The sequence below is a fragment of the Schistocerca piceifrons genome, chromosome 1, assembly GCF_021461385.2.
Source record: "Schistocerca piceifrons isolate TAMUIC-IGC-003096 chromosome 1, iqSchPice1.1, whole genome shotgun sequence".
NCBI classification, from domain to species: domain Eukaryota; kingdom Metazoa; phylum Arthropoda; class Insecta; order Orthoptera; family Acrididae; genus Schistocerca; species Schistocerca piceifrons.
The window spans coordinates 19406218-19429436 of record NC_060138.1 but is presented as its reverse complement, the minus strand read 5'-3'; the positions used below and the strand labels follow the sequence as shown (position 1 = coordinate 19429436).

Below are 23219 nucleotides of genomic sequence, written 5' to 3'. Positions count from 1 at the left end.
AACCCTTTTGTGGGGTGGAACTGTGGACACTGGCTGTGGTAAAGATGTCACAAATTTACTGGTGCAACTTGACCTTTGCCACTTGAATACTGGTACACCTACACACTTCAGTGTGGCACACGGAACTTTCTCTGCCATTTGCATCTCTTGTCTTCTCCCATCCAACCACTGGAGGATCCACAATGACCTATGTGGCATTGTGACCACTTCCCATTCTTCCTGTCCCTCCCTCAGTGTCAATCCCCCGGATGCCTGTCCAGGTGGGCTGGGATGCTTTCACCTCTGCTGGTGACCTTGACACTCTGCCACATGGATATATTGATGAGGAGGCGATGCAGAATACAAGTACAGCCATTTTTCCGGCAGCTGATTTTGTGAACTACTGCTCCTCAGGCCCGCCCTGACGGAAGACAGCACCTTGTTGGTCCTCAGAAATTGTAGAGGCCATTCGAGATCATAGGCGAACTCTCAAACATCACAAGCGGCACTCATTGATCGAGCATTCCATTGCCTTAAAGAGGCTCCGTGCACGGGTGAGCCACCTAGTAGAAAGACGGAAGCGAGAATGCTGCGAACAGTATGTTTCAACCATTGGACTGTGTGCCTATCCTTTCCAGGTTTGACCCCAGATCAGACATCTCTATAGATACCAGACACCTGTAGGTGCACCTGATATTACCTTGAATGAGACTGTCTGCATTGATCTAGACGCTGTCGTCGAACGTTTTGTCTGCACTATGCGCAAGCTTTAGCATCTGAGAATTATAAACCTGCCTTTTGTGTTCTTAACAGCAGTTGGAGTGAAAGCAGTTTTCTTTTACTGCATGCCACCTGGAGCCAATAGTGCTTTATTCAGTGAGTGGGAATTTGTCAATGTCCTTACCCACTACGCTGATACAGCTCCAGGGCCAGACTGCATCCGCAATCAAATGATCAAACACCTACCAGTGGACTGTCAGCATCATATACTTGAGATCTTTAACCACATCTCGAACGAGAGCAAGTTCCCATTGCAATGGCGAAAAAGTATCATTGTCCCGATACTGAAATCGGGTAAGCACCCTCGAGAGATGCACAGTTATCGCCCAATGAGTCTCACCAATGTTTTCTTTAAGTTGCTTGAATGCATGATGAGCTGGCGGCTGTGTTGCCCTCGTGAGTCTTGGAGTCTTCTGGCTCTGTCCCAGGGTGATTCTTGCAAGGCCATTCCACTACTGATAATCCAGTTTACCTGGAGTCTGCCATCCATACAACTTTTGCCCAATCTCAGCATCTTATAGTCATCTTCTTCGACCTGTGAAAGATTACACCACCACATGATGACACCACACCCTCGCTACCTTACTGAATGGGGTTCCCAGGGTGTGTTCCCAGTTTTTATCCAGAACTTTTTGTCTCGTTGTATTGTCCGGATTCAAGTTGGTGCCTCACACAGTTCTCCCCGTATATAAGGGAGTGGGTTACTGCAAGGTTTGTACTATGTGTCTAGTAGCCATCAATAGTCTAGCAGTGTCTGTGGGGTCCTCAGTATCACACTCACTGTGTGCTGACAACTTTTACCTCTACTGTTGCTCCTCTAGTGTGAGCATTTCCTAAATGTTGACTGCCAAGGTGCCATACCGAAGGAACAAGCGTGGGCCCTACCCATGGCTTACGGTTATCAGCTGCCGAGACTCGTGTCGTGTGTTTTCATCAATGTTGTGCTGTTCACCCACAGCCAGAACTTTACCTGAATGACCAATTACTCATTGTGGTGGAGACTTCACATTTTAGGACTGGTCTTCACTGCTCGGTTGGCACGGATTCCCAATCTTCGCCAGCTTAAGTGTAAGTGCTGGCTGCACCTTAATACACTTTGCTGCCTGTGTATCACCAGCTTGGGTGCAGGTCGCAGCGCCTTTCTGCAGCCTTACAAACCTCTGATACAATCCCACATTCATTTTGAGGGCCTGGCATATGGTTCGGCATCACCCTCAGCATTGCGGATACCGGATCTGGAGGTTTGACTTGTGACAGGAGGCTATCAAACTAGCCCTGTGAACAGCTTACTCATGGAAGTTGAGGTTCCTCCACTGCAGGTCAGGCACCAACAGCAGCTTATGCTACCTAGGTTCGCAGCTTCCCTAGGCATCCAAACTATCATTTCCTGTTTCCTAACATGGTGATTCATCTCCTGCAATGGCAGCCCCATTCAGGGATTACAATCACAGTCCACATCCAGTCTCTCCCCTCTGAACTTTAGTTGTTTCCTCTTCCACCTCTCCTCTGTACCCATCACCATACACCTCCGTTGTGGATCCGTTATTTCATCCTGAGGCCCCCACCACCAATTCTTCTCCATCCTTGGTGCATTCCAGGGTTTACAAGTCGTCGACACTCGTGACAAGTCATCTATACTGATGGCTTGATGGTTGTTGGTCGTGTAGGCTTTGCTTATACTCATTTGGGACATACCGAACTGCTCTCCTTGCTGGACAGCTGTAGTGTTTTCACTGCAAAGTCGGTAGCTGTCTCTCGTGCTGTTGAGCATATGCATTCCTGCAGTGGTGGGTCCTTTCTCTTCTGCAGTGACTCCTTGAGCATTTTCAAGCTCTCAACCAGTGCTAGCCTCACCATCCCTTGGTCATTGCCAACCAGGATTCCCTGTATGCTGTTGACTCGTGTGAACATTCAGTGACCGTGGGCCGTGTCAGGATCCCAGTGAGTGAACTCGGTGATAGCCTGGCCAAACAGGTTACCAGTAAACCGACTCTTGCAATCAGTTTTCTGGAAACAGACCTCCTATTGGTATTACACCATCAAGTTTTAGTAGCCTGGAGTACCAAATGGCTCACTCTGACTTCACCCAAACAATGGGTTATAAATGAGACTACAAATCTATGAAGGCCCTCCACACAGGCATCTCACAAGGGCTTTACCGTCGTTTGCTGTCTCCGCATCGGCCAAACTTGGCTGACTTGTGGTCATCTTCTCCATAGGCTCGATGACTCATCCCACTGTCATTGTGGTGCCCATTTGATGGTGGCCCACATTTTGGTCAACTGTCCCAACCCAGCCACCCTATAATGGACTCACTCATTACTCCCGGTGTTAGGAGACGATGCCCCAGTGGTTGACTTAGTTTTTCATTTTACTCACGAAGCGGACTTTTACCACACTCTTTAAGGGAGGGCCGCTTAACCTTATTGGCTTTTATTATGTTAGTTACACTTAGGCTTTCCAGGATTTGCTTTTCACCTCTTCCCTTTGATGACTACTCCTGGTTTTCCACTTAATGGGTGAAGGAACTGATGACCTTGCAGTTTATTCCCTTTCACTCAAAACCAGACAACCATCTGCAGGGGAGAGAATCAGCTTTGACCTCTCTTTGGAGCACACAGAGGTTCGCCACAGTGTACCATGCACTCCAGGCCAACATCAAAGTTACTGTGACCCCTGCAAATCCCTGTAGCAGACGAGAACAAAATTTTGGGGCTTGTATAGATCCTAGAAGCTCCTGGCAGAATAACCTGGAGAATTTTGGTATTTTTAAATAGTATAGCCTTCTTTTGCTGAGGAGTACAATCTTTGCTTGTGTTAGGCTGTTCCCAATGTCTTCCACGCTTTTTGTGTCATTGTTAGTTTGCTTCTGAGGTAACAGAACTGCCTTTGCTGTGTGTACTATGTGGCCTGCAGTTTTGACATTAAGTTTGTTACTAATTTGCTGCATTTCTCAGCACTTTATCTTCCTTTGTTTTGCTCTTGATCTATGTTCTGTACTCAGTAGACTGTTCATCTGTGCAATCCTGTAATTATTTTTCACTGTAAGGAATGATGATAATGTCATCGGTGAATCTTATCAGTGAAATCCTTTCACCCAGAATATAATATGTGATTACATTTCTGAAGCTATCTCTTATTTCCTTCATTGCTTCTTGGATAATAGTGGAGAAACACCTAGTCCCTGCCTTGTGCATTCCTCTCTTCCGTCTTTCACTCTTATTGTTCTTCCTTGATTCGTACGCATGTTGTGATGATAATGATGAAGTCCCGTACTCCGTGGCGGAGCGTAGGGGAACGATGCGGGAGACCCACACCGCCGTACTAGGCAACGTCCTAGTGGAGGTGGTTTGCCATTGCTTTCCTCCGACCGTAATGGGGATGAATGATGATGATGAAGACAACACAACAACACCCAGTCATCTCGAGGCAGGAAAAATCCCTGACCCCACCAGGAATCGAACCCGGGACCCCGAGCTCGGGAAGCGAGAATGCTACCGCGAGACCACAAGCAACGGACACACATGTTGTATATTACCTTTTTCTGTAGTGTTTATCTGTTTTTCTGAGTATTTCAAACCTCTTGTACTGTTTTATATTGTCAGTTGCTTTTCCTTTGTTAACAAGACCTGTGGAGGTTTCTCGATTTGTTTTAAGCCTTGCTTCCAGTATCAGATGTAATATTGGAACTCCCTCTCAAAAGCTATTACGATTCCTCAAGTCAAACAGATCATACTATAATATATTCTGAATTTTGTTCTTTATTCATTTGGCCAGCAACTCAGGCACTTAAGCTGTCAAGCAGATAGCACAATATTTCTTGTGTTTATCTGCCCCGGATGTCATTGGCACTATGTGTGTATTCTTGTGAAAGCTTAATGAAATGTCTCCAACCTCGTAATTTTACACTAATTTGAAGAACCTTTGATCGCTACCCAGTGGCACTAGAAATTCTAAGGAAATGTTGTCTATTCCTTCTGCTTTGTCTTCTGAATCCCTGTCAAACTCTTACTCTTAATACTGGATTACCTATGTCCCTCATATTGACACACATTTCTTCTACCAAATTGGCAGACAGACCCTTGCCTTTGTAGAAACTATAATGTACTTGTTCCACTTGTCCACTCACTCCTTTGAGTCTAACGGTGGAATTGTGTGTCCACTCTTAATCCTGGTTTTTGCTTGTAAATTCTCCTTAAATTATGTTTCACTTTTCAGTATTCTTTAGTTTCCTTACACTACCTAATGATTTCATTTCTAACCAACGTACATTTCTTTGCCCCTGCCTTTTCCTGCACTTTTTAATATTTGCCATTTTTGTTGGATCAGTTGAAATGTTTCACATGTTACCCACAATTTCTTCAGATTTACATTTCTTATGCTTACATGTGTCTGTGCAACTTCTGTGCCTACTCTTTTTAGAGATGTCTTTCCTACTATTCTGAATTACAAACTTCCAGTATGTGCTGCCTTGGATAAGTTCAAATGCACGTCATCTTCCTCATTAGTTCAGTACCACACTTCCTTGTATGTTATAATATTATGAAACGGATAGATTGCTACTCACCATGTAGTGGAGAAGTTGAATCACAGAAAGGCACAACAAAAAGACTCCCATCTTGTAACCCAATGGTGTTTTTCTTTGTTACTACAGTATTTGCTAACACATTACTCTACTGTGTCCATCTTTTTCTTTCTCTTCTGTGTTTTACATGTCGTCTTTCAAACCACCCCACACATACTGGCTTATGAGCCACACATGTGTCTGTCCTACATCTGTCTGGCCTGTGTGTGTGTGTGTGTGTGTGTGTGTGTGTGTGTGTGTGTGTGTGTGTGTGTGTGTGTGTGAATGCGCACGCGCATGCGTTAGAGAGAGAGTTGTCTAATTGAAAAGAAGTCCTTAGTGCTGATAGCTTATTTTTTCAGCAATCTTTTTGTTGCACCTTTCTGCGACTCAACGTCTCCACTGTATGGTGAGAAGCAATCTATCAGCAATCTATCCTTTTTGTAATATTGTCATTATTTCATCCTGCATTTTCCTTGTATGTTAATTCTTCCTGATGGCTCTCAAGAACTTCAGCCTATTCAGTTTTATGCCACTCTATTTGGATGCTTGGTTTATATATTCTCTGCCTGGACATCATTGGTAGATGAACATTTTTTGTGTGTAATACAGGAGAACACACAAAGGCCACTGTTTGACTGCTACGCTATTACATTTCCTCTAAAATCATATAAAATTGACTATTTTTGTATCATAAATACAGATACAAGGGCGATGTACTTGAGGGCAGTGTTATGTAAATGGGAGAGAGCATAGATGAAGGTGAAATGGGAGATATTATTTGCGTGAAGAGTTTGACAGAGCACTGAAAGACCCAAGTCGAAACAAGGTCCAGGGAGCAGACAACATTCCATTAGAGCTACTGATAGCATTGGGAGAGCTAGCCATGACAAAACTCTTCCATCTGGTGATCGAGATGTATGAGACAGGCGAAATACCTTCAGACTTCAAATAGAATATAATAATTCCAATCCCAAAGGAAGAACGGTTGACAAGTGTGAAAATTACCAAACTATCAGTTTAATAAGTCACGGCTGCAAAATACAAACACAAATTCTTTACAGATGAATGGAAAAATTGATAGAAGCCAACTCCGGGGAAGATCAGTTTGGATTTCGTAGAAATGTTGGAACACGTGATGCAATACTGACCCTACGACTATCTTGGAAGATAGATTAAGGAAAGGCAAACCTATGTTTCTAGCATTTGTAGGTTTAGAGAAAGCTTTTGGCAATGCTGACTGGAATACTCTCTTTCAAATTCTGAAGGTGGCAGGGGTGAAATACAGGGAGCAAAAGGCTATTTATAATTTCTACAAACAGTGTTTGTACGTAGGAGTCCCTATGTTTGATGCAGTTGGTTACCTGCACCATGGCTTTGCCAGTTACTCCTTGCTTTGGATTTGTATTGTAGAATAACTGAGTCCAAAAGAATATTCCTCCCCCCCCCCCCCCCCCCCCCAATACCCTTTAGGAAGCTACAAAATGCACTGTGTTGCAGGTTGACGTTGAACTGTTTTCCTGTTCTATTTTTGCGCTGGAGATAGGCAGCTAGCTGAATGTCTGGCTAGACAGGTATAAGATGACTGTCCGAAACTCGCACTCAAGCGAAACCTCATCAGTCTATCGTATAAATTTGGTTTATATCCAGAAAGAAGGGATATTAAAATTTAATACAAATTTGATTTGGATAGTGAAAGAAGGAATATTAAGGTATAATATCTCATAACTGGTGAGACACTGGCAGAAACGCTGGGATACAAGATGGGTCCCAAAACAATGGACGGAGCAGCTCAAGAAAATTTAAGTCAGTAGTGCCCACGAGTTTCTTGAGCAGCTCTAATTGGAAGGTGGGGATTTTCAGAATTCTATTGTTACTGAAGATGAAACGTAGGTGGCTTATTACACGCCTGAGACAAAAAGACGTTCATCACGGTGACATCACACCAATTCCCCATCAGCCAAAAAGTTCAAAACCACTATTTCGGGCAAAAAAAATCATGGCCTCAGTGTTTTTGGATCGAAAAGATATCATTTGAGTCAAATTTCTGCCTCGTGGGAAGATCACCAGTGCACAACAATATTGTGAGATCTTAAAAAACTCAAAATGACCATTCAGTACAAAAGTAGGGGAATGCTGACAGGAGTGTGCTTGTTGCATGACAACACACTGAGACACTCTCGGTCTCATAAGTAGGGATGTGTTGAACTGCCCCCATATTCCCCTGACTTGGTGCCTTACATTTTCACCTCATTGAAGGCACACGTGTGGAGTTAAATTTTCAACCATCGGTGCAGATGCACAAAAAGGTTCTGAAGTGTGAGGGAAGGAACTGGCGGGAGAGTTCTTCGAGGAGGGCTTAAAGAAGCTTGTGCCACAGTTCAGCACGTGCACTGAACGTTATGGCAATTATGTGGAAAAATACTCTACAGGTTAATCAAGAGTATCCTGTATTTCTTCTCTCTCTCTCTCTCTCTCTCTCTCTCTCTCTCTCTCTCTCTCTCTCTCTCTCTTTTCCACTCTCTTCCAATTACACTTTTTCTAAAGAAAAATCTAAACATATAGTATACTTAAAATTCTTAATATACCTTGTACGTTTGTGAGACCAGAGCAGTTGTAAGTGGGAACATGTGTAGCTTTGGGATCTTGCATACCAAGGTTATTTTCTAGCAAGAGTTGTTGTTGCTCTGTAGTGAAATGTTATGTAATTTAATTGGTATGTATAGCATTTTATACACAATATCATTACAATTAAAAACTTCCGTCTTTTTTCCAGGTTCTATTCCACCACATGTTCCCCAGATTCTGATTAATCGAGAACCGCTACCGAACTTCAACTTTGATGTTCAGCTGCTAGGGGACAGTGATGTGATTATCAGTCAGATATGTTATATGTAAGTCTATAAATGCTTCTTGTACATTTTCTGTATGTCTCTAAAGAGAAAAGGAATCAAACGTGAATTTGTGTGTTGTATTGGTTTCTTTTTCTCTTTCTAGAAGTCTACTTTCATAGAACCTCCAAAAGAATTATTGTTAAATTTTTTAATAGAGTGGAAGCTGAAAGATGTACTATGTGTTTCCAGTGTGATTCAACCTTGAATCCTAAGGATATATACCAAATATTCTTCACTTTTGCCTTTTATAACCCACATTTAAACACATGTTGTAGTTTATGTTGTGAGAGTAGTTCTCTCCGCTTGTCACATTTGTGCTAGTCGTGCCAAGGGGGAGAGACGATCTTTATTCAGTACCTTTGTTCGTCACAATCCCAGTATCACTTGAAGTTTACCATTGTTAACATAGATCGAGCAGATGGTCCTATTGACTAAACAAAAAATGTATTACAATATTATCCTTAGTATTGGATGCTCAATTCCTGTGTAATTGATTTGTGCTATGTGCATACATATTCTTAGACAAGAGAGACAGAAGTACAAGTCACTACAATTAATGACCTCTGCTGTGCGTAGGGATCTGTCATCCGAGCTCAGTTCGACTCTGAACCCAGTAGGGTTAGAGTCACTGCCGCTGCAAAAGATGGCGGCTCTGTGTACTCAATTTTGCAATTTGCAGACTCTTGAATCTCCTATTCATTTTATTGTGGTATTCTTCCTATTGTACTGTTTTACATACAGTAAGTAAAATTTTGTTATTTGCCATCGTTTCCGGTGTTTGAATTTTAATGGCACACATGTCGCACCTCCTCAAGTTTCAAGAGTTGAGTCACGTCAGAAATGTGTGATACACAATAGGAAATGTTGTAGACATACCAATAGCTAACACACGCAAAGCCTCACCGAGTACAGGTGGCTGTATTCCAGCGACACTTGTGTACCTAAGTTGGATTACTTTTTACATTTTTTTAATGCCGCACAATGAACAAAACAATTAGAAGTTTAAAAAGAGAGACTATCAAGTGCATGTTGATACAGTAAGAGATAACATTCTATATTGAATAATATGATGGAAACACAGCACAATTTATAAAGATTTATCAGTGCAATATATTGCACTATCAGTAAGAAGTAGTTGGCGGTTTGAAAGAGAATGAGGCTAAACTGGGAGTGTCAAACCCTGAAAAATTACAATAGTAGTTCCCTGAAGTAGGCAATGTTAAAGTATTCTTCATAGCTTAAGAATGATATTTTGATTTGGTGTTTATTTTTCCGTCTAATATAACAAAAAATTGTTTCAGTGTGAAGTATCTTAATTTTGATGTGGAACTGCTGTGTACCATCAGTCCACTGTTTTCATGCTTTGTAAGTTGTACCCTCAGTGTACTGGGTAGATTCAAAGAACTGCACTGTTTCCACCAGTCTGTGACTGCTTTGTGATGTGCCTGTGACAGGTTTTGAGACCACACTTATTTTTGAGTGCACCTGTTGCTGGCGACTGAACTGCCAGCAGATGTGTTCGCACAGTTTATTCCAAGATTACGTCCATTGACGACACTGCCGTGTATGGCACATGTTTCGGTGGGTGCTGTATTCCTGTGCACTTGCACACCTCAAAACTAGCACATGCTCACAAACAGCCTGTAGCACTTAATAGACTACTGGCAACCTTGTGCAATCTTTGAATTTATTGAGGCCGCAGTGCCGACACAGTAAAAGTCAATGGTGGGAGAGAGTAGTAAAATTTTGTAGAATAAAAGCTTCCATATTATTACAACTTTGTTGTTGCATAATATTTTTATTTTAAAATTTTAATTTTATATTTGTACATGAAATACAGGAGAGGTATACATAGGTATCTAAAGAGGACTGGTGCGTGGAGCACAGAAACACATAATAGGAAACATTTGTGTAGCTTTTGAGCTCTTGCTCTTGTTGTAGTAAAAGTACACACATTCGGACACACAACCACTCAGGCACCGAAATGTACATAACTTTGGCTGTCAGTGTAGTTGTGTGCATTCTTACTGCAAAAAGAGCAAGAGCTCAAAAGCTATTATTAACTCTATTCTATTATGTTTTCCTGTGCACCATTTACCCGTCCTCTACAGGAAAGTGGTTCCCTTTTCCTTATTTTATATATCTTTTCATCCGGAATTTCCATTATTGTCATAATTTTGTATTCATTTTTATAGTTATTCATTTGGTCATATATGTTTAGTAATAACAACTGCTTCATGTTATATCAGTGGTTTAGTAGCTATTCTTTACCATAATACAATTTTTCTTCCAAATTTTCTTTTCAGGCTCGGCGGAGATTGGCTCGAAGTGTGTAGTACCCCTAAACCTCTTACAGAAGCAAAGCATCTTCTGACACGTGAGAAGTCTTGGAGGACAAATTTTGATGACACGTGGGAAGAGAGGAGCAGTGACCAGTGTCCTACAGATTACAGCCTCGACAGTGCCGAGGTTCGTTCTTCGGGTCACAGCGGCCGAGACAGACTGAACTCGAAAACTGTCACTCGGGCCACGTCTTCAGTCAGCAGTCTCGCTGGCAACCCAGCATCGAGCAGTGACGGTGGCCAGTATGCGGGAACATCTGAAACTGATTCTTTGCATATGGTTGTAGACAGCAGTTTAGCAGTGACAGCGGATAGCACAAAATGTGTGGTCCATAAGGAACGACATATGTCTATTGACTCTTCAACAAGGGACAGTGGAGTGTGCTTATCTGTGGACAGTCCTGTAGATAACCTGGTAGCAGATTCGTCCAGAGATGTTAATGCCCAGGTTCTTGTAACAGACAGTCGTGAGAGAGCTGCTGAAAATATAGGCATTAATAATAATTGTGGGCGTAGTTTACATGCTCCGAGAATGTGTAACGAGCCTTCACTGCCACCCAACAGCACATCACTGAGCAGTAGCCAGAACACAATTCTTGTCGATCCGTCAAGATTCTGTACTGAAGCTGCCGATTGTTCCTGTGCACAGGTGGAGTGTAGCAGTGGCGAAAGGAGCAGTAGCATTAGTTGTCGTCACATGTCAGTCGACTCGACCAGGGACAGTGGCATAGGGGACGGTTGCAGCAGCATTGCAAGTGGTGTTATGAATAAGGAAAGACATATGTCTTTAGACTCTTGTGATGAACATCAGAAATCGGAAGACAATTTAGACATGCTGCGGTCGTGCTGGGAGCCGAAGATCAGAGAGAGCTTGGCTACGAGGTTACCAGGTTAGTCTGTTTGATAAATATGGAACAGTTAAATGTTCACAGATTAATATAAAGTTTAGACTGAATTACACCACTGAATAAACACATTTTGTTGTTGTGCAGCCTACAGAGAAGTCTTTGTTTTTCACACAGTGTAAAAATAACGAGTTTCATAAAAGTTTAATTCCATTTATGCTCTACATGATTAACACACACACCAAAAAAAGTTTTGCATCACCTCGGTTCCAAGAGTTCTGGAACCTGTACAGAAAATTGGAACAGAGATCAACATAAACATAATTTCCACCCTTTTTATTACTCATGAAAACCACATGTTGCATGTCGTACCGCCATACAGCGAGCCCTTCAGAGACGGTGGTCCAGATTGCTGTACACACCGGTACCTCCAATACCGAATAGCACATACTCTTGCATTGATACATGCCTGTCCTTGTGGCATACTATCCACAGGTTCATCAATGTACTGATGGTCCAGATTGTCCCACACCCCAACAGCGATTCAACGTAGATCCCTCAGAGTGGTGGGTGGCTCACTTCGTCCATAAACAGCCCTTTTCAATGTATACCAGGCATGTTCAATTGAGTTCATGTCTGGAGAACATGCTGGCCACTCTAGTCGAGAGATGTCATTATCCTCGAGGAAGTCATTCACAAGATGTGCACAATGGGGCCACTAAATGTCGTCCATTAAGACGAATGCCTCACCAATATGGTACCGATGTGGTTGCTCATCGGTCAGAGGACAGCATTCATGTATCGTACAGCCGTTATGACGCCTTCCGCAACCTCCAGCAGCGTACACGTAATGCCACCCCAAATCAGCAGGGAACCTCCACCTTGCTGCACTCACTGAACAGTGTGTCTAAGGCATTCAGCCTGACTGGGTTGCCTCCAAACACGTCTCCAACGATTGTCTGGTTGAGGGAATATGTGACACTCAACGGTGAAGAGAACGTGATGCCAAACCTGAGTGGTCCATATAACTTAAAAGTTTGCTGCAGGGTGACGTCGTCGAACACCGCCAGTATTTCGACAGGAGCACACCCTGTCATTCTCGAGGCACAAATGCAAGGAAGAAGAAATGTGCAAGGAAATTTAATACCTCGGTTCACAGAGGAGAAACAAGGAAGACAACACACACAGAACAAGTGTCAACACAAACAAAGATAACCAACATCAGAAATATCGATAGTTACTATTAATCAACAGGTTAGGTAGCACTAATTCTGTCCCTCTGTTTTTTGATGAGAGACAGCGCTGGATTCCAAGCAGCATTTAAACAAAATCCACCATCTCTGTTAATAAGGTTTCTTGATAGTTTGATTTCAACAGCTTCCTTAATAACACTATCCCAATAGCTGGACGTGCAAGCCAGAATCTCCGTGTTGTTGTATTCCGTAGGATGACCAGTGTCAAGGCAATGTTCTGCAATAGCAGATTTGCTCGGCCATTGTAAGCGTGTGTGACGCTTATGTTCAATACACCTGTCTTCCACAGTCCTTGTTGTCTGACCAATATATGACATGCCACAACTGCAAGGAATACGATAGACCCCAGCCTTACACAAACCAAGATCATCTTTTACGGATGCCAACAGGGCCTTAATCTTAGAAGGTGGTCAAAAAACATATTTCACATGCTATCTTGTAGCTAAACATCTTACTAGTTTGTTGAGCCAACTAGTAGGTAGGTGTGAACACCACATTAAGAATTCTGCAGCTTTCTTACGTCGATTGCAGGGATTGCGTTTGAATGACTCTGATATTTTAGTCAGTTTTGATGTGGTTTCTATTTTCATTCGTGTTCCTCTCTCTGATTCGTTGCAGCTAATTGAGGTTAAGTTCGGTGTCGAGTTAACAAATTTGTTTCAACATGTGCTGACTTCCACTTTCTTTTTATTCAATGGTCAGTACTATGAACAGACTGATGGAGTTTCAATGGGAAGCCCGTTGTCACCTATTGTGGCCAATTTGTTTATGGAGGACTTTGAGGAACGTTCATTGGAGTCAGCGACCTTAAAACCTGCGTGTTTTTTCAGATATATATGTGATATTTTTGTTGTTTGGCCTCATGGTAGTGAGATTTTTACCGGCTTTTGGAACACCTGAATTCAATCCACCCGAATATTCAGTTCACTATGGAGGTGGAAAAGAATGGATGCCTTCCCTTCCTTGATGTGTTGGTCAAAAGGAAGACTGATGGTACGTTGGGACATTCTGTTTGTAGGAAGCCTACCCACACTGACTTGTATCTGCGAGCTGATAGTTATCACCATCCAGCTCAGTGTGAAGGAGTACTTCGTACCTTGGTTCACACAGCCCGCGTTATCTCAGACCCTGAAAGATTGGCAGCTGAGCTATCACATCTCGAAGTCACCTTTTGTCAGAATGGCTATAGTGAGATGCAGATCAAACGTGCATTGTGCTATCAGCCTTCTGTGCAACAGGTGAGTGATGATAGCAACGAAGTGGCACCTAAGTCTACGGCCTTTTTGCCTTACGCAGGAAGCATTTCCAACAGGATTGGCCATATTTTGCAGAAATGTGATGTGAAATGTGTTTTTCGACCACCTTCTAAGATTAAGGCCCTGTTGGCATCCGTAAAAGATGATCTTGGTTTGCGTAAGGCTGGGGTCTATCGTATTCCTTGCAGTTGTGACATGTCATATATTGGTCAATCAGGACTGTGGAAGACCGGTGTATTGAACATAAGCGTCACACACACTTACAACAGCCGAGCAAATCCGCTATTGCAGAACATTGCCTTGACACCGGTCATCCTATGGAATACAACAACACGGAGATTCTGGCTTGCACGTCCAGCTATTGGGATAGTGTTATTAAGGAAGCTGTTGAAATCAAACTATCAAGAAACCTTATTAACAGAGATGGTGGATTTTGTTTAAATGCTGCTTGGAATCTGGCTCTGTCTCTCATCAAAAATCAGAGGGACAGAATTAGTGCTACCTCACCTGTTGATTAATAGTAACTATCGATATTTCTGATGTTGGTTATCTTTGTTTGTGTTGACACTTGTTCTGTGTGTGTTGTCTTCCTTGTTCTCCTCTGTGAACCGAGGTATTAAATTTCCTTGCACATTTCTTCTTCCTTGCATTTGTGCCTTGAGAATGGCAGGGTGTGCTCCTGTCGAAATATCGGCGGTGTTCGACGATGTCACCCGGCAGCAAACCCGTAAGTTATTTGAGCATTCAATTCGCTGGGAGAAGTTAAAGTCTGAGTGGTCCGTGTGGCATTATTGTTCAGCCCATCTGTACTGCACTGCATGGTGTTGTGGTTGCAAAAATGGACCCCGCCGTGGATGTCGGGAGTGAAGTTGAACATCATGCAGCCTGTTGCACACATTTTGAGTCATAACACAACATCCTGTGGCTGCATGAAAAGCATTATTCAACATGCTGTCAGGGTTCCTCTGAGCTATAATCCGTAGATAGCGGTCATGTACTGCAGTAGCAGCCCTTGGGCAGCCTGAGCGAGGCATATCATCGACAGTTCCTATCTCTCTGTATCTCCTCCATGTCAGAACAACATTGCTTTGGTTCACTCTGAGACGCCTGGACACTTCCCTTGTTGAGAGCCCTTCCTGGCACAAAGTAACAATGCGGACGCGATCGAACAGTGGTATTGACCGTCTAGGCATGGTTGAACTACAGAAAAAACAAGCCGTGTACCTCCTTCATGGTGGAATGACTGGAACTGATCGGCTGTTGGAAACCCCCCCCCCCCCCCCCCCCCCCCCCCCGTCTAATAGGCTCTGCTCATGGTTGGTTGTTTACATCTTTGGGCAGGTTTAGTGACATCTCTGAACAGTCAAAGGAACTATGTCTGTGATGCAGTATCCACAGTCAACATCTATCTTCAGGAGTTCTGGGAATCGGGGTGATGCAAACTTTTTTTTGATTTGGGTAATATAAGTACATTTGCTGAAGTTGAATATGTATATTTTTTGTTTTTCAAGAATATTTTAAGCTTTAAAGGAAATAAAGGCTGATCAGATTAACAAAAGTAGTTTGAATTTTGAGACTTCTTCTGTGAAAGTTTATTAGGTTGGTTAGTCAGGTTGGTTAGTCTACTTGGCTACAGTGTCCTAGCAATTAACTGATAGCAGTGATGTAATCTTTCAGACTTTCTCAGCAAAATCAATATTTCCCAGCATTTTAATTTTACCACCTAGATGATGATACCATTTTTCCCACGATTGTCACAGAAGGAGCTGAGAAGCAGTCACCGTGGTGTAGTGGTTATGATACTAGTCTTTTGCATGGAGGGTCGTAAGTTCAAAACTCACCTGAACTGTAGCATTTTAATTTCTGTATTCAGTTCGAGTACATTCTAGAAGTATCCACAAATATCAAGAATCATTGTACTGAAATGTTCTGTAGCTGTATATATACCGTATGTGTTCGGGCCAGAGGCAGTTCGCTCCACATTCTTGTATGTGCAAGTGCTGAATAAACCTTCGATAAGTGAAGTTAGTGTTCGTCATTCATCTAATTACACCTCCTCTACGTGACGTAGGTGCTGGGTATTGGTACTTGTGACAGCGCACAGTAGCTCCCATCAGACCACGACAGAACCGCTGTTTACGTGGTGAGAAACAAGAGTTCGAGCCATATTCAACAGATCACAATCTATCGGAGACAGAAGAAGGAAGAGGGTGTTAATGATGACAGCAACTGTGTGCCACCACATGAGACATCCTTCCGGGTTCTCTGGTGACGTTAGCCAAGATCCAAACAAGTGACTGAAGGTATATGAATGTATAGCCAAATTTAACAAATGGGATGACTCCGTGTGTTTGGCTAATGTATTTTTCTACTTGGAGGGCACTTCCAAGCAGTGGTATGAGAACAACGAGGAGAAGTTCACAAGCTGGGAAGTATTCCAGGCAGAACTGCGCAAGTATAGCGGCCAAGGCTGCAGTCTCTCTTCCTCGGCCAGCTATTCAGTCTCTTCCGTTTACCGATCTCCGGAGCGGTTTATGTCGCCAAGTTGCTCAATTATGGCATGCGCATTGGTCAACACTTCCAAATTGCGGGAAGTGAAAGCCCTTCCTTGCGCTTGGACCTCTTCCTCCCGAACGCGTCGTCGGGAGGAGGTAATTTTAGCTAGACTCCGGATAGGGCACTGTCTTTTTAGCCATCGACATCTTTTAAGTGGTGATCCTCCCTCACTCTGTCCCCACTGCTCTCAGCTGTGGACGGTCAGACACCTTTTAATTGAATGCCCCTATTTTAATCCGTTACGCTCCCGTCTACAGCTATCGCCTGATCTATCGTCGATTTTAGCAGATGACACGCGCTCAGCTGACCGCGTTCTACAGTTTATTAGTGACAGTGAAATGACGTCAGTCATTTGAAGCCCTTTTTGGGGACAACCAACCCCTTTTTATAGTGGATTTTTAAGCATTCCTTCTGCCTTTAGTTTCTCAAATTTTATGACTTTGTTCCCATTGCTGCTGATTTTAAATTTCGTTTTTTTCCTGTTTCCTACGTCACGGGCTGGGCGCTAATGACCATAGAAGTTTTGCGCCCAAAAAAAAAAGAACTGCGCAAGTATTTCGGCGACACACGACGACAGAAGTGCAAGGCTGAAGGTAAATTAAAGTGCAGGGCACAGCGTCCAGGAGAAACGACAGCATCTTACATCCAAGACACCTTGGATTCTGTGTAAAATAATGGTTCCTAGAATGGAGGAGGAAGATAAGGTTGCACATCACATGAAGGGTGTTGCTGAGGACATGTATCAAGCCCTACTCCTGAAGTAGGTTTCACAGCAGCCGACTTTATAAAATGGTGCCAGTATCGACGCATCAAAAAGGAATTGCACGCAAGAAGTTTGAACGGCTTCCAAACGTCATATCGGTGTCTGTAAGGAACAGATTTCTTCTTCAGATAGTGAGAGAGGAAGTTCCGAAGGCACTTGGATTGCATGGCGAGCAAAAAACCGAGACGCTTCAAGAGGTCATAAGCGAGGAAGTGGAACAGATATTGAACCCAATCTCTTGTCCTGCATTTCCCTTTAAAACAGTGAAAAAGTCGAGACCTAGGCGAAGTTACGTTCCTACAATGACACATGATAAACCTGTTTGGGCACCAAGGAAGACTGACGTCTGGAGGACCCAGGATAACCAACCAGTATGTTTCCACTGTGGACATGTGGGACATGTGGTGCTCTATTGTCGAGAAAGGCGGCGGATATTTGATGACGCCCACACCAGAAGACAGCACAATGGTCTTAGCCAATGCCAACTTCGGGACGACAAAGATGAACAAGGAGATGTGGGTGCAGGACGTCATAGGTCACCATCGCTGCAAGCTAGCCGCTGGAGAGGACGCTCTCCAACACGCCAGTCAAGGTCTCCATCGCCTTTCAGAAGCTCCAGCCAATCACCTAGCCGCCACAAACCTGGAAAACTAAAGGGTGCGACCTACCTCGGCGGTGAGGCCGCCGAAGAGAAAAATCCTCCACCGTCGAACACTATAAAAATGATAGGAAACTACGCGATACCCTCATGGACGGCCGGCAAGCCCAAGCTGTTGTGGACTCTGGAGCATCATATTCAGTCATTTCGGAGAAGTACCGTCACCAGTTGCAGAAAACCGTATTCGTCGACAACAAAACAACGTCTCTGTTGAAGGTGGATAATGGGAAATAGAAAACTACAGGAAAATGTGTCATTCGTGTGGGTATAAGTGGCCATACACAGCCCTTAGAATTCATCGTCTTACAAGAGTGTAGTCATGACGTCATTCTCGGATGGGACTTTTTGAAAGCTTCTCATGCAATTATAGAGTGTGGTCACTCAAAGATTATGCTAGACGAGATGAGATACTGTGGACAGGAAGATGTGCATCCGAGTGTGTGGAGACTATGTGTGCTGGATGAAGTGATCATTCTTGCAGTTAGCGCTACAAAGGTAAATGTCACGTGTCATGCCACACATCAACCCATGGATCTTGTAGTGGAATGTAAGAGAAGCGTACCACTGAAGAATAACTTGCTCATTCCAGCCTCTGTCATCTCATTTAAGAATGGATTCGGTGAATTGTGGATGGATAACTGTCACCGAGAACCGCAGATCCTTCCAAGGAGCATGCGCGTAGCAAACGCTGAGCTGTTAATTGCTGAACAGCTGAGCGTCATGGAAGCCTCTCAAGCCGAGTTTGTGGGCGTAATTGGTGCTACCACTACAAGACACGATCTTCTAGATCGACTATCCCAGATCTCACTAAGTAACAACAGAAGAAGCTTCTTGCCATTCTTCAAGAGTTCTCTGAATGCTTCAATCCACAGATGAAGAGCAAATTAGACAAATCAACAGTTAAGCATCAGACTAGCACTGGAGACCGTCAACCAATCAGCAACGGAACGACGAGTAATTCGAGACGAGGTAAAGAAATGGATTAAAAATGACATCATTCAGCCCTCGCTGAGCCCATGATCGTCACCAGTGGTTCTCGTCAGGAAGAATGATGGCAGTTGGTGCTTTTGTGTTGATTACAGGAAGCTTAATAAAATAATTGAAAAGAACGTTTATCCCCTTCCACAAATTGACGATACACTAGATTGTCTAAAGGGGGCTGAGTTTTTCTCAACCGTGGACATGTACTCGGGATACTGGCAAGTCGAAGTAGATGAGGCTGATCATGAGGGCCTGTATGAATGTAAGGTAATGCCGTTTGGTTTGTGTAATGCACCAGCAACTTTTGAACGAATGATAGATAATCTTCTAAGGCACCTGAAGTGGACGATGTGTCTTTGTTATTTAGATGACATTATAGTGTTCTTAGAGACATTTGATGAACACGTAAAAAGACTGAGAGGCGAAGGTAGAAAGGAGGTGGGTAGCAAGAGGTAGGGTCAGGGAAGGACGGCCGACAGCGTGCAGTGAGGCAACATTTGCACAGGATAGGGATGCGACTCACCAGCATTGATGAGGAGGAGGAGGAGGAGTGGGTTGGCAGGGAATGACAGAACAGAGGAAGGAGAGACTGGTGAGTAGGGTGAGGGAGGTTAGGGTCCTGGGGCAGGCCAAGGTGGGTGTGGGGCAGAGGCTTAGCAGAAGCTGGGAGGATTGATCACCAAACTTTGATAAGTTCTTAATCATGCTTATTTTTTATTGTATAGGTCATGTCTTCTGTCTGTCGTAATATGAAAAATGCAATTTTTAGTTGTTACGCCGCAAGCCTCTTCTCTACACTTAGCCAGTCAGATTTCAGACCATGTTTTTGGCTGAGAACCACTTCATCGTTTGAAGAGATTTCGGGATTGCAGCTGGCCATCGTAAACTTTATTCCACGGTATTTCAACTGGACACCTGCCATTCATCTTCAGGTGAGCCATTGAAGACGTTCTCCGCTCCGCCTATATGGCACACTGACAGTATTGTCGCGCATGCGTCAGACTCACGGTGACAGAAGGACTCCACCTCCCTCATTGGTGGAACTGCAAGGATCGGTTGTCTTCGGCATTGTCACTCAGTGCAGTTATCGGAGTATTCTGGTGTCTCCGTCTGGAGCAAATCTCAGAGATGACGGGATTGCACGCATTATCCAGCTGGCAGCTGCTGTCGCAGTTCGATAGATTTTCCACGATGCGTATTTCGACAGATTCTTTTATAACGGAGTCCCAAAAAGAAGTTGTTGTGGCCAGAATTAATGTTTTGTCATGCTCCATTGAATATCCGTCGGAGATACAGTGTTCCGCAACTGCAGACTTGCTGGGTTGCAGAAGGCGATTGTAGAGTTTACGTTCTGTGGAACGTTCTTCCACTGAGTGTATTGTTATAGGCCATACCACATTGGCAAGGAATTTTGTAAATTCCCACCTTCTGCATAACACATTATCCCTCAATGATCCCAGCAAGTCCGAAATCTTAGATCTCTGACGGACATTCAATGGTGTAAGAGAAAACATTACTTTTGACCACAGCAACATGTTTTTGGGACTCCGTTATAAAAAAATCTGTTGAAATCATCACAGAAAATCTAATGAACCACGAAAGCGGCTACCAGTTGGGTAATGTGTGGAATCTCGTCATCTCCGAGATGTGTTCCAGATGAAGACGCCAGAATACTGCGACGAGTGACAACACCAAAGACAGCTGGTTCTTGCAGTTCCACCAGTGAGGATGCTGCCGCCAAGTGGTGTGATTCTTCTGTCACCGTGACCCTGATGCATGTGCGCCTGTACTATCTGCGCTCTATATAAGGTGGAGTGGAGAACATCTCTGTCAGTCTTCGACAGCTCACCTGAAGATGACTGGCATGCATCAAGTTGAAATGTTGTCGAATGAAGTTTATGACAATCAGCTGCAATCCCGAAATCTTTTTGAACATTTAATTTGCTGGGAAAATTTTAAATTTCAAACCCCTTCATTTATTATGAAAGTTTTTAAAATAATACACGTGCTATAAAAAGTATGGTAGTTTGTGCAGAAGACCCAAATTGTTGAATAAAGTAATGACTTACAATGAAATTACTATGGTATCATCCACTGCAAACAAAACTTCTTGTTTTGTACTTCCTGTTAGATATTTCAGGCACTCAGAAAAATTTAAACATAGGTTGTTCTTTCTCTTTTTCAGATAATTCTTACTATTTTGTACATCCAAACCGATACATTTTTCCGGGCGCTGAGGTGCTCTATGACCCGGACGACACCCAGCGATCGTCGTGCAGCAGCAGTGGAAGCAGCACGAGCTCGAGCGATTCTGAAGGTTGTTTGTCGGAAGAGAGTGACAATGACGAGGGTGAGGTGGACGACTGGGAGCACCTCTCGGTGTCTAATGATAATCCCACCAATGGTCGGTGTCCTTGATGTAAATTGGGAAGCTTTAGTAATCATTATTGTGGGACATGGTGCATTGTTAATTCTTACTGCAAAAATTGGTAATCTGTAGTTAAAGGTGTGGCTAACTTATACCTGGCAGTTTTAAATATGCAAAATTGCATACCCCAGATTCTTTACATAAACAAACAATGCTTGCATGTAAAGAACTGAAAATGAATTACAATTCTTTCATTTATCTGGAACTGCTATATATTACCATCAAATACAGCTTTGGATTTTGAAATGTAAGTGTGACCTGTGTTCTAATATATGTGAATAATAATATATTGTAAAAATTATTTATTATTGTTCAGGGTAGTTACATGTTACTTGTTATTTCAGTATTTTGTAGATACATATGTAGCATATTGGAGATATTTACTATTTAGAGCAACAACCTGTTATTGGTAAAATTAAGTCCCTCTTCTGCCAGGTATAATATTTTTCATTTAACTCAGAAAAATTTTGTTCTGCATATTAAAGAGTCGTCTTATAATACCTACATATTACAAGATCATCTTATCATCTTATAAAATAATGTGGCTCATTGAAAAAAGTTCAAATATTTTTGTAAATGGTTGCTGCTATTAATGAATGGCACTGCTTTAATGGAAAAAATTATTTTGAAGAGAGAATTGTGTATAATCATATTTTGCAATGTCGGTCAGGCACTGCTTCACTATTAAATCAGCAAATCTTTTTCATGACTTAGGTGTGGGTTTTTTTTCATCACCTGTAGCAATTTTTTGTTTTCCAAGAATATTGCTTCATTATTGAACACTGACATTGTAGAAGAGATTTGAAATTAATTTAAAGAAAACATTATGCAAACTAGCTTGACACTCACTGTAAACTCTAATTCCTGCTAAGAAAGCAGATTATTTGTTGCAGATTACCTGTAATCGAGGATGGTGGGTATATAGCAAAACCCTTCCTACACAAAGTAATTAATTTATTTATTTTAACTTTTGCTTGTGGCAAAGTGACTGTTACTGAGTTATAGCAGTTTAATAGAAAACAATTATCCTCTTCATTGTGGAAACCACAGAAGTTTTAGTTTCCACTGACACACTAACAGTTGATTTAACAGAAATTGAGCCACACAGGGATGAGTACCAGATCCTGTGTTAGATGTTAAAATGTAAATAAATTTGCAGTGTAATTATTAGATGTCTAAATTGGACATGTTATGTGATAGTACTTTAGGGATTAATGATTCCGTATTTTTGAAAGCAAAATATGTGAATACATGTTGAAACATAACATTAAGAGTCTCTCTCCCTCTCTCTCTCTCTCTCTCTCTCTCTCTCTCTCTCTCTGTCTGTGTGTGTGTGTGTGTGTGTGTGTGTGTGTGTGTGTGTGTGTGTTGGGGGAGGGGTGGGGGGGGGGGGAGAGAGAGAGAGAGAGAGAGAGAGAGAGAGAGAGAGAGAATATTCCTGTATGGGTGTTTTGTAAATAGAGACAGATTGTGTTTCAATACTGTTTGTAAAAAACTGTAAATGAAATCACTTTCATACTAGGTGTATCATCAGTGTGTACTTTAATAAGCTGCTAATTTTAATTAATGATCTCATAAATTTATAATTGTAATTTTAAAATATAGGTATTATATTTAATGCCACATCCAATATTTTAATGCAGGCTTGATGAAAAAAGTAGAATAATTCAGTGTATATAATTTGCTTTTGATCCTATAGGCTTAACAGCTATGAAAGATATATCGTCATATTTTTCTACAAACTGAAATAATTTCAGGTATTATGTTTGTATAAAATTAGCAATGTAAATGCATGACATGGAAGAAAAGGGAGAAACGAATGCAGTACGAACTTCATTATTTGCATTTCTTTATCTGTCAAATGGCATATAATACTATACAAGTGTATAGTTTTGTATACTCATTTAGTATCTGCAACAT

At 42.5% G+C, this 23219-nt stretch overlaps 1 protein-coding gene across 2 annotated transcripts in view; it reads left to right on the top strand.

Annotated features, from left to right (window-relative positions):
• Nucleotides 1–22657, top strand: part of LOC124737032 (NAD-dependent protein deacetylase sirtuin-1) — a 53684-nt gene extending 31027 nt beyond the window's left edge. For both annotated transcript variants that reach the window (XM_047248581.1, XM_047248580.1), the window contains exons 9-11: nt 8100–8217; nt 10524–11449; nt 21057–22657. In XM_047248581.1, coding sequence (XP_047104537.1) covers nt 8100–8217; nt 10524–11449; nt 21057–21289 — 1277 coding nt within the window. In that variant the 3' untranslated portion in view covers nt 21290–22657. The remainder of the gene's footprint in view (nt 1–8099; nt 8218–10523; nt 11450–21056) is intronic.
• The last annotated feature ends 562 nt before the right edge of the window (nt 22658–23219 follow it).